This window comes from Pelecanus crispus, chromosome 3 (genome assembly GCF_030463565.1).
Source record: "Pelecanus crispus isolate bPelCri1 chromosome 3, bPelCri1.pri, whole genome shotgun sequence".
NCBI lineage: Eukaryota > Metazoa > Chordata > Aves > Pelecaniformes > Pelecanidae > Pelecanus > Pelecanus crispus.
The window spans coordinates 24,922,892-24,937,093 of NC_134645.1; the positions used below are offsets into that span (position 1 = coordinate 24,922,892).

The 14,202-nt window shown below is 41.9% G+C and overlaps 1 protein-coding gene across 1 annotated transcript in view; it reads right to left on the bottom strand.

Annotated features, from left to right (window-relative positions):
* The window catches only part of SMYD3 (SET and MYND domain containing 3), a 433,429-nt gene extending 424,893 nt beyond the window's left edge, over nucleotides 1-8,536 (bottom strand). Inside the window, exon 1 of the mRNA XM_075707872.1 lies at nucleotides 8,373-8,536. Within this exon, the coding sequence (XP_075563987.1) occupies nucleotides 8,373-8,536 (164 nt within the window). The remainder of the gene's footprint in view (nucleotides 1-8,372) is intronic.
* Between the last annotated feature and the right edge of the window lie 5,666 nt (nucleotides 8,537-14,202).

Consider the following 14,202-nt stretch of genomic DNA (forward strand, 5'->3'; position numbering starts at 1 on the left):
AGAATATTCATGTAGAACATTAATATCTTAAAGCATTAATACTGTGGACTGCACTATGCAGAAAAAAAATATAATATCAGGTGTGGATTGCAGACACATAGTAAAGCCTAAATTCAGAAGAATTTATAAGATGACTACAACTTAAATTGTCAGTCACAGCTTAACAAGACAACAATTTTGATACAATAACTTTCAAATTACAGAGTAGTATAAGCATGGAAATTGTAAACACAAAATCACAACACAGTAAGACCTTTAGGGACTTTTACAGCATGGCTAAACTTAAATGTTCTTTTTCCATAAGTGACAGACATGGCAATAAATGCTTGACCTGAGAGAATTTATTTTTAACAATGCCTCTCCTTCTTCTATTTCTTCTATTATTAACAGGGGCAGAGCCAGGTTGGCAGCAGAAGGCATTAACAGCAGCCTCTAGACCACAAGGCAGGGGAAGAAGGGAAGAAGGAGATGGGCAAGGACCTACACCTTGCCTAAAGCAAGCCCAGGGCATCCAAAGCAGTAAGGAGCCATGGAATGAGGCCCAAAATACTGCGCAATGGGAAGGAGAGGGCTTATAGCAAACAGAACCTGAATTACATTCCCAAAACAAATCTCCAAGTGAAAGAAACAGTCAGTTGAGGAAAACACCTACCAAGGGATATTCCTAACAGGAAACTCCTGACTACCTTAAAGGGTGCTGTGAGGGAGGCAAACCAAATCAACGGGCAGGCCAGGGCAATTTAGTATGAATGCTGTCCTGAATGCCAGAGCTTCATCCTTCCCCACCTGACTGAGGAGAAGGAAATGGAGATGGAGTCTGTAAGTGTAATTTCTGCTACAGGCTTTATTTCTCTAGACAAGAAAGTTCGGGGCCTTCTCTGGAAGAGAGACTGCAGGAAAGCACCATCAAGTAGTCTATTCTCTTCACTCTCTCTTGCAGAAGGGTGTCCTGGCAGCATGGGACAGCAGCCTGGAAGCCACTTCTCCTATGACTCCAGGTGGCATGAGGACAGAAAAAAGCATTTCTATCCTTCTCTTTGTAAGGTTGCTTCAACCTTCACTATCAGGGTAAGATAGCATGGGGGAGGTAGAGTATCTTCTTAGGAAAATGATACTTTTTTTAGACTATTAGTCCTTCAGCTACAGATATAAACATTTCTGTTGGTGGTGGTGTGCAATTTCTCAGGTCTTGGGAAACATTCTCACACATCTGTATCAGGAATAGTGTGGCCAGCAGGAGCAGGGAGGTGATTGTCCCCCTGTACTCGGTGCTGGTGAGGCCGCACCTGGAATACTGTGTCCGGTTTTGGGCCCCTCACTACAAGAAAGACATTGAGGTGCTGGAGCGTGTTCAGAGAAGGGCAGCGAAGCTGGTGAAGGGTCTGGAGCACAGGTCTTATGAGGAGCTGCTGAGGGAACTGGGGTTGTTTAGCCTGGAGAAGGGGAGGCTGAGGGGAGACCTTATCACTCTCTACAACTACCTGAAAGGAGGTTGTAGTGAGGTGGGTGTTGGTCTCTTCTCCCAAGTAGATAATGATAGGACAAGAGGAAATGGGCTCAAGCTGCGCCAGGGGAGCTTTAGGTTGGATATTAGGAAAAATTTCTTCATGGAAAGGGTGGTCAAGCATTGGAACATGCTGCCCAGAGAGGTGGTGGAGTCACCATCCCTGGAAGTGTTAAAAAAAATGGGTAGAGGTGGCACTTTGGGACATGGTTTATTGAGCATGGTGGTGTTGGGTTGATGATTGGACTGATGATCTTAGAGATCCTTTCCAATCTTAATGATACCTAGTTTTTACTTTCATTATAAATAACCCAGCCACCAAGCCAGGAAACATGAAATTGCTACTCTCCCCTTAACTGGTTTAGTGGTGGACTTGGTAATGTTAGGTTAATGGTTGGACTGGACGATCTTAAAGGTCTTTTCCAACCTAAACGATTCTATGATTCTATGATCTACACGGAACCTGAAATTCTGATACTTTGTATAGCTCATACAGTTTTGTTTCACTTCCTTTGCCCTTACTTCACACAAAACCAGATCTATCAAGAGACAGGGTACTGCAATTGCACTCCTAACTGATCAGTCAGAAATGCTACATCAAGTTATAGCATATAATTCTCAGGATTATTCTACCTTGGAAGCACCAGAACATACCTGTTCCTAGTAGTCACACTGTTTCAACACTGTTATTACCACCAGATATAATTTGTTTATATTCCTCTACTTCATACGAGGTTGTGGATCTTGAAACTACTGGAAATCTGTCTGGACCTTTGACTGTCACTGAAGGGACATGAAACACACCATACTTCTCACATCTTAAAAACGTTATTGCCAACAAACTCATGGCACCAAGTCCTGCTAACCAACTTTAATTCATTTCTATGGTAAGTCTAAGAATTATTTTTTTATATAGAAGTTTACAGAATTTTAAAAACCTTGTTATTCCAATCTATTAACAATCATGGAAATACAACAGTCTACAAAAAAACCACCCCACTTCTTATATAAGCAACCTACAAAATGGGGGTATTGGTTTATATCTAAAAAATATAACTATAATACTTAACAATCTTCATTTGATGAATATCCATCAAAAGTTAACAATCAACGAATGTATCATCAAATAGTAGTTCTACACATTTCAGTATTCCTGTAGAACAAAATACAAGTATAACAGGAATGCCTAGAGCAACATAACAGTATGTTTTCAAGAAGCTAGCATAGTGTTAAAGCTATCTCTGTATTAACCAGCAACAGAAGTATTTTTCAGAGATAAATGAGAAGACAGCGTAGATTTTATAGCCTCATACCTTACTGTAATCTCATATATGCTAACTTCTATCTGTGTAAAGAAAGAGCACCCCTTAGCTCACACCTTCTAATCACCCAGCACAGCTGGAAGCAGCAGAACTCAGGCGCTGTGCTAATGGAGATGCTCTCTTTGGCACTTAAGGAAGTGTCTTCGGTTTGTTCATGAATGACAGCACCTTCATGGAGAAATTCCCATTGCTACAAAGGCAAAATAACCAGCTCCTCTCCTCACTCAACTCCCAATTGCAGGTGAAAGAGGTACACTTGGAGGGTTAAGGGCTAGCTGTCCTCAGGCAGAGCTGCACTAGTCCAAGCCAGGGCCACAGTGGTATGAAGAATCATACAATCACAACCATCCCCCTTGTCACCCTCTTTCTGAATCAAACACTGCTTCTATCTACTTAAAATATTCCACACTGTGGTTATAACATAATGGTATTTCTGTACCTTTGGGATGCCATTAACCTAGGTACTCCGTACTTTAACAATGGTATGCCAACTTTCATTATGATGATGATGTTAGTAATAATATAATCTAATAACAATTAATAATAATAATATAAACCATCAGCTAATTTAAGAGTGTGTCTATGCTGAAGACACAGTACTGAATGCACAGTCCTGAATGTAAAGGTGTGTCCATTTGGCTATTTTCAAGCCACCTGAAGTAGAGCAAGGAGCATACACTTGCTGGCCTGTGTTTAGCACTTTGCAATCGCCCAGCTATTTACCAAATTCTTGGTTATATTTCCCATACTGCAGTAGCGTCTGCTGCCATGGCTAGTTTACCAACAGTCCTAACTTAGATGTTTTTCCTCTCTCTAGATACGTTTACAAAAGCTGCAGTCACACACAAACACATTCATACTTCCCCTTATTCCATTACAGGAGTCTGAACCTCTGATCTTATCCAAACAAGAAACACTTATGTCTTATTTTATAGTCTATAATGCTGTACATTACCTGTTCTCAAATATTCACTTTTCTTAAGTGTCTCTTAAAGGCGTAAGTGGTATAGCATTTGGAAATAGGCTGGTGTTACCTCTTTTTCCTACTTTCTCTGAGACACAGATTCTAGAAAGTTTTTTTGCTTGTTCCCAAGTGTCAACCAGGACTTAAGTTTTCTTGCAGTGGATTCTTGTAAATACAACCCATCACAGAAATGTTCTGTAAAAAGCAAACACCAAAGGCATAATTGACTTTCACCGTCATTTTGACTCCCATTCTATAACAGACTGGGTATATTTTCAACTCAAAATCTGAAAGGCAGACTAAACAGTGCCACCACTACCACATACCTTGCAGGAAACTCAATCAGCAGGGATTAAAGGCCAATAGAACTTCAAATACACAGAGGAAGAGAACTGCCAAGCACTGAGATGCCACTTCTGCATTCACTTATCAGACAAAGAACATCTTTAAAAGCCATGTAAAGATTTAACAAGCGGAGAAAACTGAGCAACACCACCAGATAAAATGGATAGCCTGATAAATCAGCATGTGTAAGCAAACTTTGCAATGTTAAATTGCCCTATGTTAAAAGTCAGTACTGATTTAGGATTATTTTGTTAAATTGAGAAGTAACTGGCTATATCCAGATTTTAATGGAATTTCTAATCTGATCAGCTACACAAAAGCAAATTCTAATAAACCATAAAATTAAACAAAAAGGGATATTAAAAATAGCACCAATTAATGGCAGAAAGAGAGGTCAAACAACTCTTTTCCTTTAAATGTAAAGTTTTGCATAGGAAGTTGAGAATATCAGTATTTTCTGATCTATTTTGATATCATCTATAATCTCATGTAACATTAACATCAGAACTCTAAACATATAAGCAACTCAAGTATTCCAGTGTTTGCAGTACTTTCACTTTTTTAAGGAAATAAAAAAATTCAATCATCACACCCACTTGACTATACTAACTGCAAGCCTGGCTTCTGAACTTGGCAAGACAATAGAGACAATAATCAAGAGTAAGATCATTAATCACCTGGATGAATAAAATCTAGGAGGAAAGAGCAAGTATAGCTCCCATGAAAGGACAGCCTCCTTTTCTAACTTGCCCAAGTTCTGTGAGAGTTTCAACACACCTGTGAATAAAGGGGACTCACTGAACGTAACATACTTGTGGACAGGTTAAATTAAGCTAAATTGACAGGGACTAGAAAAAGGTCATTTTATAGACTGATAGCCAGGTAAAGGATAGAGAAGAAGAAAAAAATAAGGTGTAATAGTTGTTTTCCAGAACAAAGAAAGGTGATGGAAGCCTCTGGAGATCACTGGCAATTAGCTTTATTCACTATCTTTATCCAAGTCCAGCAGAATGGAAAATACATTAGGAAATTCCATAAGTTTGTAAATGAAACAGCTTGCTTTACCCCCTCAGTCCTGCTACATAAACTTGTACTGAGCTGTACTGCCACTGACCCCACCTTAAAGAGGTATTAAAGCATGGAAGAAGCCATACAGAAAATCTTTTTTTAATAAAAGAGTAAGAATCCTTTCTGTTGCTTTCCCCAGTGAGTTGTTGGAAGAAGATGCTGGCCATCCAAATCTTGTCAGACTTCCATAAAAGCACCAACAGCATGTTTTCAGCCAGGCACTGAACCTAACACTACAGATACTCTTTTGCAAAGGTACCATCATGCAACACAACATAATGCATTCTCTCAAGACACTGCTTCCACAGAAATACACACTGTCAACAAACACTTTCCTTCTTTATCAAATTTATATTTCAGAGCAAATCTTTACTATGTATCCTACCTCAGGACAGTATTTTTTTTTAATTGCTAATGGACTATAATTCAAAACAGCTACACTATCATATTAAATCAGCTATAGCAGAATATTTTAGCCCAGTCTTCTATAAAAAACAACATGAACCTATTCATTAGAAAATACAGGATTACCTCTGAAGTAAGAAGAAATCACAAAAGGGGAGACAGTTACCAAAAATTGCCATCTGGTCTACATACAACATAGACCTAATAACACTGCCCAAAGATTTTAACTTCACTACACAAATAGTACCAACAGCCCAATAAGGTAAAGAAGGGATGTTGGTCTTTGTACTGGTAAATGCACTAACTCTATATATATAGACACACACACATATAGAACACTTCATATAACACTTCAGTATTTTAAATCCACAATACTCACTTGAATTGAGATAAGACTAGGCAGAACTACTGCACTGGCAGAGCTTTCCTCTCCGATTCAGAGGAGCAAACTCTGCCCCCAACAGCCAACCTTACCCTGCTTGGGTACCTCAGACCCTCGCTGTAAGGACTCGGCCAAGGTCACAGAATAAGTCGGCACTATAGCAAGTCTGTGACCCCAAATCCTTGTGAGACCATGCTGCCTCTCTGCAGGCAGTCCAGAAATAAGATATTCTGCCTATCATTACTCATTTTGTGGCTCACACAGCACTTCTCACACAGCCAAAAGCTGCATCCAACAACATCTACTACTCCAAGCTAGGAGACAAAAGTAAATATAGAATTACACTTCACAATATAAAGCCTCAAACATTGATTTTATATATAATAAGATTGCTAAAATGCTAAATCAATGTCAAGCACAAGACCTTTTTTGTGTGTGTGTTCCTGTGCTGCCACCTAAAGATCAGAGAGAAAAACAGGAACAGTAGTAGACAATGTGACTACAGATAATAGTCCTGGAAATGAGCAGTAATGGTTTTTTCGATACCTGGCTTTGAACAAAGATCACACTGCATATTAAATGAAACCACATTCATGATACAGTTCAATTCCACATCCCACTTCAGTAGTGCTTCACCATTTTTCTAGTTTCCAGACATTAAAAAAAAAGTATGGATATATGTATCACTAATTTAACAAAGTCCATTGAATAAGAAGCCACTGCTTTTAATTAGATAAATAAGAAAGTCAGCTTGCAGAGTCTTGATCTATAAACTGTCGAGCCATAGTACATTTTGCAATGGAAGCTAGATTGGTGGAAAAATATTTTTAACTTCCTTATTTAAGTTTTTTAATTTAACTGATATCACTATTTAGAAAAAAAAAAAAAACACAAATGCAAAACCTTTCATGATATATCAGTTGGTAACACCGCTATTTCTCCCAACAAACTTTGTCCTGGTTACACTTCTATATCCAAACCCTTCAGATTCATTTTCATTTCACCTATTGCTGCACTCGGCCTGTCTTCTGAAGTCTGCAGCCTTGCATGACTTGAAAATGAAAATGTACAGGCAGTCACCACCCCAAAGGACTCTGATGTCACAAGTCAGACTTCACAGATGTATTAGCTACAACTCTTTTTCGGTTTTGTTTTTTAATATGCTAAGGTTAGATGCAAGTGTGTCTTGAAACACAGCATCAAACTTTTCTCTGGGAAAATGATCACATTATCATTTCTTTAAACAGAAGCTGATTATGTTTCAATAAACAAGATCTCAAATATTTTCAAAAAGAAAAAAAAAAAAAAGGCAAAGGCTAGCAGTATTGAATTGTCTCTCTTCTTCGAGTCTTGGTGTATGAATTACCTACCAGTATGTTTCAGGTATTAGCATACAGACCTCCTACAAACAGGTCTATCACAATGTATCTTGCTGGAAAATTGCTACAGGGGAGAAAACAGTTGCGGGTTTTGTTTTGGGTTTTTTTTTTTTTTTTTTAAACAAACACAGAAAACGACTGTGGGTTTGCCAGTTTTCCCTCGTAAGGATTTGGGGGAAGAAGGCTGGCGTTTATTCATCGCATGTCTCAAAGCCACGTGCTCCTTGCACCGGCTGAGCTCGCGCAGGTGACGGGAACCCCGAGGCTGTCGTCACCCCGAGGCTGTCGTCACCCCGAGGCCGTCGTCACCCCGAGGCCGTCGTCACCCCGAGGCCGTCGTCACCCCGAGGCCGTCGTCACCCCGAGGCCGTCGTCACCCCTAGGAGCGCCCGGGCATTACGCAGCAGGGAACGGCACCACGTCCGCAGTCCTACGGCCGGTTGCCCTGCGGGGCTACAGCGGACGAGAACTTCACCCTCACCGCAGCCGGGCGCTTTGAGCAGGACGGGGGCAGCCACACGGCGCTCGCCACGGCCCCTTCCCCCCACCGCCGCCGCCGCGGTCAGGCCTTGGCCCCCAGAAGCGGCGAGCCAGCCGGCAGCCTTTTGCGGCCCCCGCCGCCTGAGGGAGGCCGCTGAGGGGAAGCCGGCGGCCCCCAACCGCCGCCGCCGGCACTGCCGGCTCCTGCTGCCTGCCCCGCAGCGGGCGGCCAGCCCAGGAATCCTCCCCCCAAACTTCCCGCGCCCGGGAAAGAGACGCCCTCTCAGAAAAGCCTTTTTTTTAAAAAAGGCCCTCGCTAAAAAGAGCGGGAGGAAGAGCGCCCCGGCCCTGGCGGCAGCTGCCCGCCCGCCCCCGCGGCCGCCGTAGCCCCGGCACAGCCGCCCCGCCCCGCCGCGACCCCAGCCCGGCGCCGCGGCCCTGCCCCGCCTCAGCGGAAGGGGAGGTGCTGGCCGGGCGGGGCCGGCGGGAGAGGCGGCTGCGGCGTCCCGCCGCCCGCCGGTACCTGCGCAGGCAGCGCTCGCACACGCTGCCCAGCTGCTCCCTGGTGACGACGTAGGCGAAGGGCTCGGCGCGGTAGAGCAGCTCGCCGGGCCGCACCCGCCGGCGGGAGCGGAGGCCGCTGCCTTTGCCCGGGCTGGGGAACCGCTCCAGCGCCGCCGGCTCCATCCTCCCGCCCGCCACGCGGAGAGCGCGGGGCCGCCCCGCCCGCCGCCGCGTGACGCGGCGCTGCCGCCGCCGCCATCTTAAGTGAGGGCAGGTGCCGCCGCCGCCGCCATCTTAAGTGAGGGCAGGTGCCGCCGCCGCCGCCATCTTAACTGAGGGCAGGGGCCGCCGCCGCTGTGGGTGGGAGCCGGCCGCCCTCGGGCCTCAGGGCCTGAGCGGCCGCTTTCAACACAGGTTTTTCCTGGGAAGCGGGTAGCCCTTTGCCTGAAGCGGGGGTAATAATACGTTGCCATTAACACATCACCCTGCGATGCTAAAGCAAGTGGTTATCCATGTTTCTATGGTCAATTACAAATGGAGAGTATATGTTGGGAGGTTTTTTTCAGTTATTTTGTAACTTCGCGGGTTGGTTGGTTGGCTGGTTTTTAAAGGGAATGAGGCAGTGAGAAAATGTCTAACCGTAAATCTTGTTAACCACCAGCCAGGGCGCCCGTCTGACACCCGTGCCTCGCAGCGGCCACAGTCCGGCCTCAGAAGAAACCTGAAGCAATAGGAGGTTCCAGCTGCCACGTTAGCCTTGTCCAGCGCTATTACTGCTTCATTTCTGTACTGACCCAGCCTCAGCACTGGCACGGAAGCGGACAAAAATACATACGAAAATAAAAGTGGCACGAGGACACGTGGAGGTTGCATACCCGCAGCTTTGTATGTGATGAAGTGAACTTCCCCAGGCCCCTCGCTGCGCAGAGGCGGGTGCTCCTCCGCAGCCCCAGCCCCGGGCCGTGTCCTCCCAGGGGCTGCAGGAAACCAGAAAGCCCCTCCAGCCGGGCGACTGATGCATGTGAACGCAGCAAGTCCGCTGCGTCCTTCAACGTATCGCAAAGGGAAAATCATACTCATTTTGTTACTGACACCCAAGGGTTTGTCAGCAACTTTTCTTCACTGATGCGACATTGAAACCAGCGTAGAGAAGTCAGATCTCAGGCAGAGGCTTCACCGTATGTAAACCCATTCGTTGCAGAAGATGATACACCTTTCAGTTCATTATCTTGTCAGAATGTTAAACAGTTTGGTTCACAAAGGAAGAGATAAGATAATGAGTCTGTCAAAAAACATCCCCAAACAGGACATTATACTTACAAGATAGCATCTGGACATATTTCTGGATCTCACTGTGATCTGAATACAGAGAAGTATGGCTGAGCCCAGAGCTGCTTGGCACTCAAGCTCTGGCAGTGCGTATCACTGGGATCGCTCCAGCTGCATTTTGTTAGTCAGTCAGAGCCATCAGTTAGAGGCACCAGATAAATGATGGGGAAGAGCAAAACACTTGCACGATTAACTAAGAGCACCACTCTGCAATGGTGATGCTTAAAGCCCATGAGATGATAAGTGCTTTCCGTATGGGTCTATGTAGCTTTTGTTCATTTATGAGATTACACACGTGATGCAGGCTGAATGAGCCAAGCTGCAGGTAGACTTAGTCTGGTTTTCCTTATTATGCCTATAGAGGGAGTTAGGGCTCGTGTTTCAGTAAGGAGTGTTGAATCTTCCTGTCAAAGAACACTGAGAGACAGACCTAACAGTTCTGCAAAACAGCTTTTCATTTCTAAAACATACTCAATTTTGTTCTCAGTAATGACATTTCAGTCTGCAACTGTTTTCATACAAGTTGCAAGAGGGAAGTCAGAAATGGCAATATGCATATCCAAAATACCGCTATTGGGAAGAACCAAGGTACATAAAGCCACAGGATTCCCACAGGAAAGTGTATTTTGACATTCACTGAAATGCTGCAGTGATGTAATTCTTTACCAAAAGAACTGAGAGCAATCTGGCTGTCAGTTAAATAGTGATGCACATTACTATGCTTATCTTTAGTTCTCCTAGCAATTTTTTTTAAAGTGTTCAATTACAGTGATATTGTGAGATACTCAGGAATTATCCTTGACAGTTATAATATTAAATGATTACCTCTGTATTTGGCTTGTATGCTTTACTCATTCACCTAGTTAATTTTCTGTGTTTCCCTGTCTATGCTGTTTATTGAGTTTCTAAGCAGGCATTGCCCAAAACCTATATTATAAACAAACCCGGTAATAACAGAAGTTAATGTCTATCTCTTGGGTGGATAAACTTAAGAGATGAATGGTCAAACAATATACAAAAAGCACGAACGTAAAGTCCTACCCATGAACTGCAGAAAGTGCACTCAGGGAAAAGCTAATACAAATATACAATACCATATGTAGCTTTCATTATTTTCTCAGTTTTCCAAGTCAGGTTTTCTCACTCACACGTCCCATAAAGCAAAAAAATCTCACAAAGTACAAAAATGCATCTAAGGGAACAACAGTCTTCTTTCACACACACACACGCGCGCACATACACACAGACTGAAAAAAAACCACTTCACAACCTTAGAGAGCCCAGCTACTCTAGCAAAATCCCAAGTATGAATGCCTGAAGAAAGGGGCTTTCATCAGCTTGGCATAAGTTATACAGTGAAATAAGCCACAGAAGCCCAAGAACAACTTTTGGCTGACATTGCATTTCAATTGATATGACAACATAATTGTAGTAATAGAGGCTCTTCTAGCATAAATAAGCTTTTAAACACAGCATAAACATTTTCATTGATACAGCGTTGGATATTTTGACATCTGTAAGAAGCTGCGAAGCTGATTCAGGATATCTACATCTACAGTATAGACTTGGTCTGCTTAGGAGGGCCATTGAACACAGTCTTTGAGCAATGGCGATCAACTGAATGCCCAGCTTGGATGTTTTGGGAAACATCATTCTGAATTTTCTGAAAAGCATAATGATATTGTGGCTATATATTCCAGTAAGTGGTCATTTAGCCCTTGACTATATTTAGTTGAATTAATCCCTGTTATTAGTATGCAGTTTTTATATGACCAAGTCATCCGCTGACCTAGGCAGGTCTGACTTCCCAACAGCTATTTGAAATGCATGACACATTCTGGACGGAAGCAGCTGTCAAGGCATGTAATGGAGGCACTTTTGTGGGAAATACCACTTAATTGTGGCTGATGCTGCTGAATTAGTCATACTTCCTTACTGCTGGTAGATGAAACACCGTAGTGGAAGTTTAGCTCTTCTATCTCAAGACAGCATGTTTTACAACATGAATTTACAGAAAGAATTGCAGTAATGAAATAATCCAAATTCTGCTCTTTAGACATAAACATGCAATACCCATTCCAACTAACATGGCACAAAACTGAATTTTTCTGTGGGCAAAATATGGCTCAAAATACAAAATGTTAAATTCTGAATTAGTACAAAATCTGTGTCACGAATGGTATAGAATAGCTATCAAATAATTAGTTGAAAGCTTGTAAGCACAGACAGATCTTTTATGAACACATAGGAATCTCCTGACGAGGTCTCTTCACTTTTAGAATCATAGAATCATAGAATCATTTAGGTTGGAAAAGACCTTTAAGATCATCCAGTCCAACCATTTAATGTTGGTGTGCTCATTAAAAATCGATTCTAGAAGGTAAAATTAAAAAAACCTCACTGCAGAAGCATTTTAAGCACAAATTCATAATAAATTTCACTCACAGATACATAGATTTTACCTCTTGATTTTTTACTGTGAACTTTACAAAAACTTTTCATTTTTATTTGCATCTTCCCTGCCTCAAACACATTAATTTTCTTCAGATGGCAGAAACAAGCTTCTGAAGTTCGTCAGCATAATTTCTTAGCTGTTTGTCTATTTGGTGTCTTATCAATAGGATCAACTACGTCAAGCGTTAAAGTCTTGCTTACATTATGAGTAATTGACTGTTCCATTTGGTGTATCTTAACTACCCCTAATTTCCCTTGGGCTTTGTATGCTTGCTGCGTGTTGTGTTCTATCAGCTGGGGACAGCCAGCATGTCTATTTTTAGCAGTGACACGTCAAACAGCATACACAAGGAAAGACGCAATAGCTATTGAGCAAGGATACAATGTGAGAGAATAAACAACTCCCACTGACTTGTTGTCCTTTCTGGAAAAGTTACTTGTTATTTCCATCTTCTCTGTGTTTACAGAAGAAAGGTACAGCTTTGCTTAATTAAAGGCTTGCAAAGCTTAGATTGGAGTTTTCAATCTACAGCCCCATAGATTGAGTTTAGCCTGCCGGAACAATGAATTCAACATGTTTCTCAGGAAGCCTCAGGTTCTTCCTAGGAAGCCTCAGGTTCTTCCTATCACACTTACACATCTTAAACTATACCACACAATCTGTTTCTCAAGTTTTATGTTGATATTTCCATCAACATTATCATTGCCTGCAAGGCTAAGCTGTAATTATTAAAATGTCCAACGCTGAACAAGCCTGGTAGCCAGTATGTGCACATTCCACCATAACAACCCCTTATCACATCATCTACTGTGTTAATTAGTACAAGGTCCCAAACCCTTCAGGATCAAAAGCAAACTACTAACTACAGAATCCAACTGGACTGATCTCCTAATTCCAAGTGGCAAAATTTCCCATTAACTGGGCGTCATTAAGGACCAAGTTTCTTTCTGTTTGTGTTTGCTATGATTTTAATATAGTGAAGTAGTAAAACTTTAGCCAATTGCCATCAGTGTCATATAATTTTCTTTTACAGGCAAATAGATGGCACAAATGGTGAGGGCCATTAGAAAAGACTTAGCACCTCTGAAGTTACAATCAGTGTACAACCTATGACATATCAGTGCTTTAATACGGCGTGCCAAAAGCCATTTTCCTGGCAACTCCTCTAAGAAACAGTATTTGTATAGTGGGAGCAATACTTAAGAGTTCTACTTGACAGATGTATCATGTGTAGTTCATGTTTTAGAGGTTCATTAATTAAATAGGTCTTGGGGGAAAAAAAGGAAAAAAAAAAAAGAAACCACAACCCACAGTCTGGAAATAATTGAAAGGAATATGCTATACTGTGCACCTTCTATTAAGTATGTTGCATGCATGTTGTAATCTTCATCTCACCCAAGATCACAGATTCAAAGACAGGAAAACATAGGAAGAAATAAATCTGCCCAAAAGCTTGCAGCTAATTAATGTAATTTCAAAAATCTATTACTTTATATCTTACATATAAATAGTATCATAACACAAAATTATGTAAAAAACAACCAAGTTGTGCAACATTTTCCAATGTTGGTGCTAATTTTAAAATACTTTTTATTACTTACTGTATCTGGCACAGTAACTCACTTGCAAATTAATGCACTTTCAGAAATGGGAAACTTTGCTATCCCACCATGATAGAAAAGTCGTTCCTGTAAACCGTTTGGTCTCAAAGTTAGTATGAAGATCTTATCTTCTGAGAAGGTCTAGCATTTTAAATTTTGAGTGAGTTTGCAGTTTTCTCTTTGAGTAGCATTTTTGAGGGTTATTAAACTGAAATATTAACCTAAATGTATATCCTGTTTTCCTAGTTGCAAGTTCTGTCATTGCATTTACATGAATAAAAAATAACTGAAGAGATATTGGCTCAATTTTCCATCAACATATCGAGGAATAAGGCAAGGGCAGATATGCAAAGGAAAGGAACACAAGTAGTACAGGGTTGGTTAAAAATCCTAACAACATGAGAAACCTCCATATACAATTTAAAATTTCAGTGAAAGTTTGCGTTCAACATTATCCTACAGAA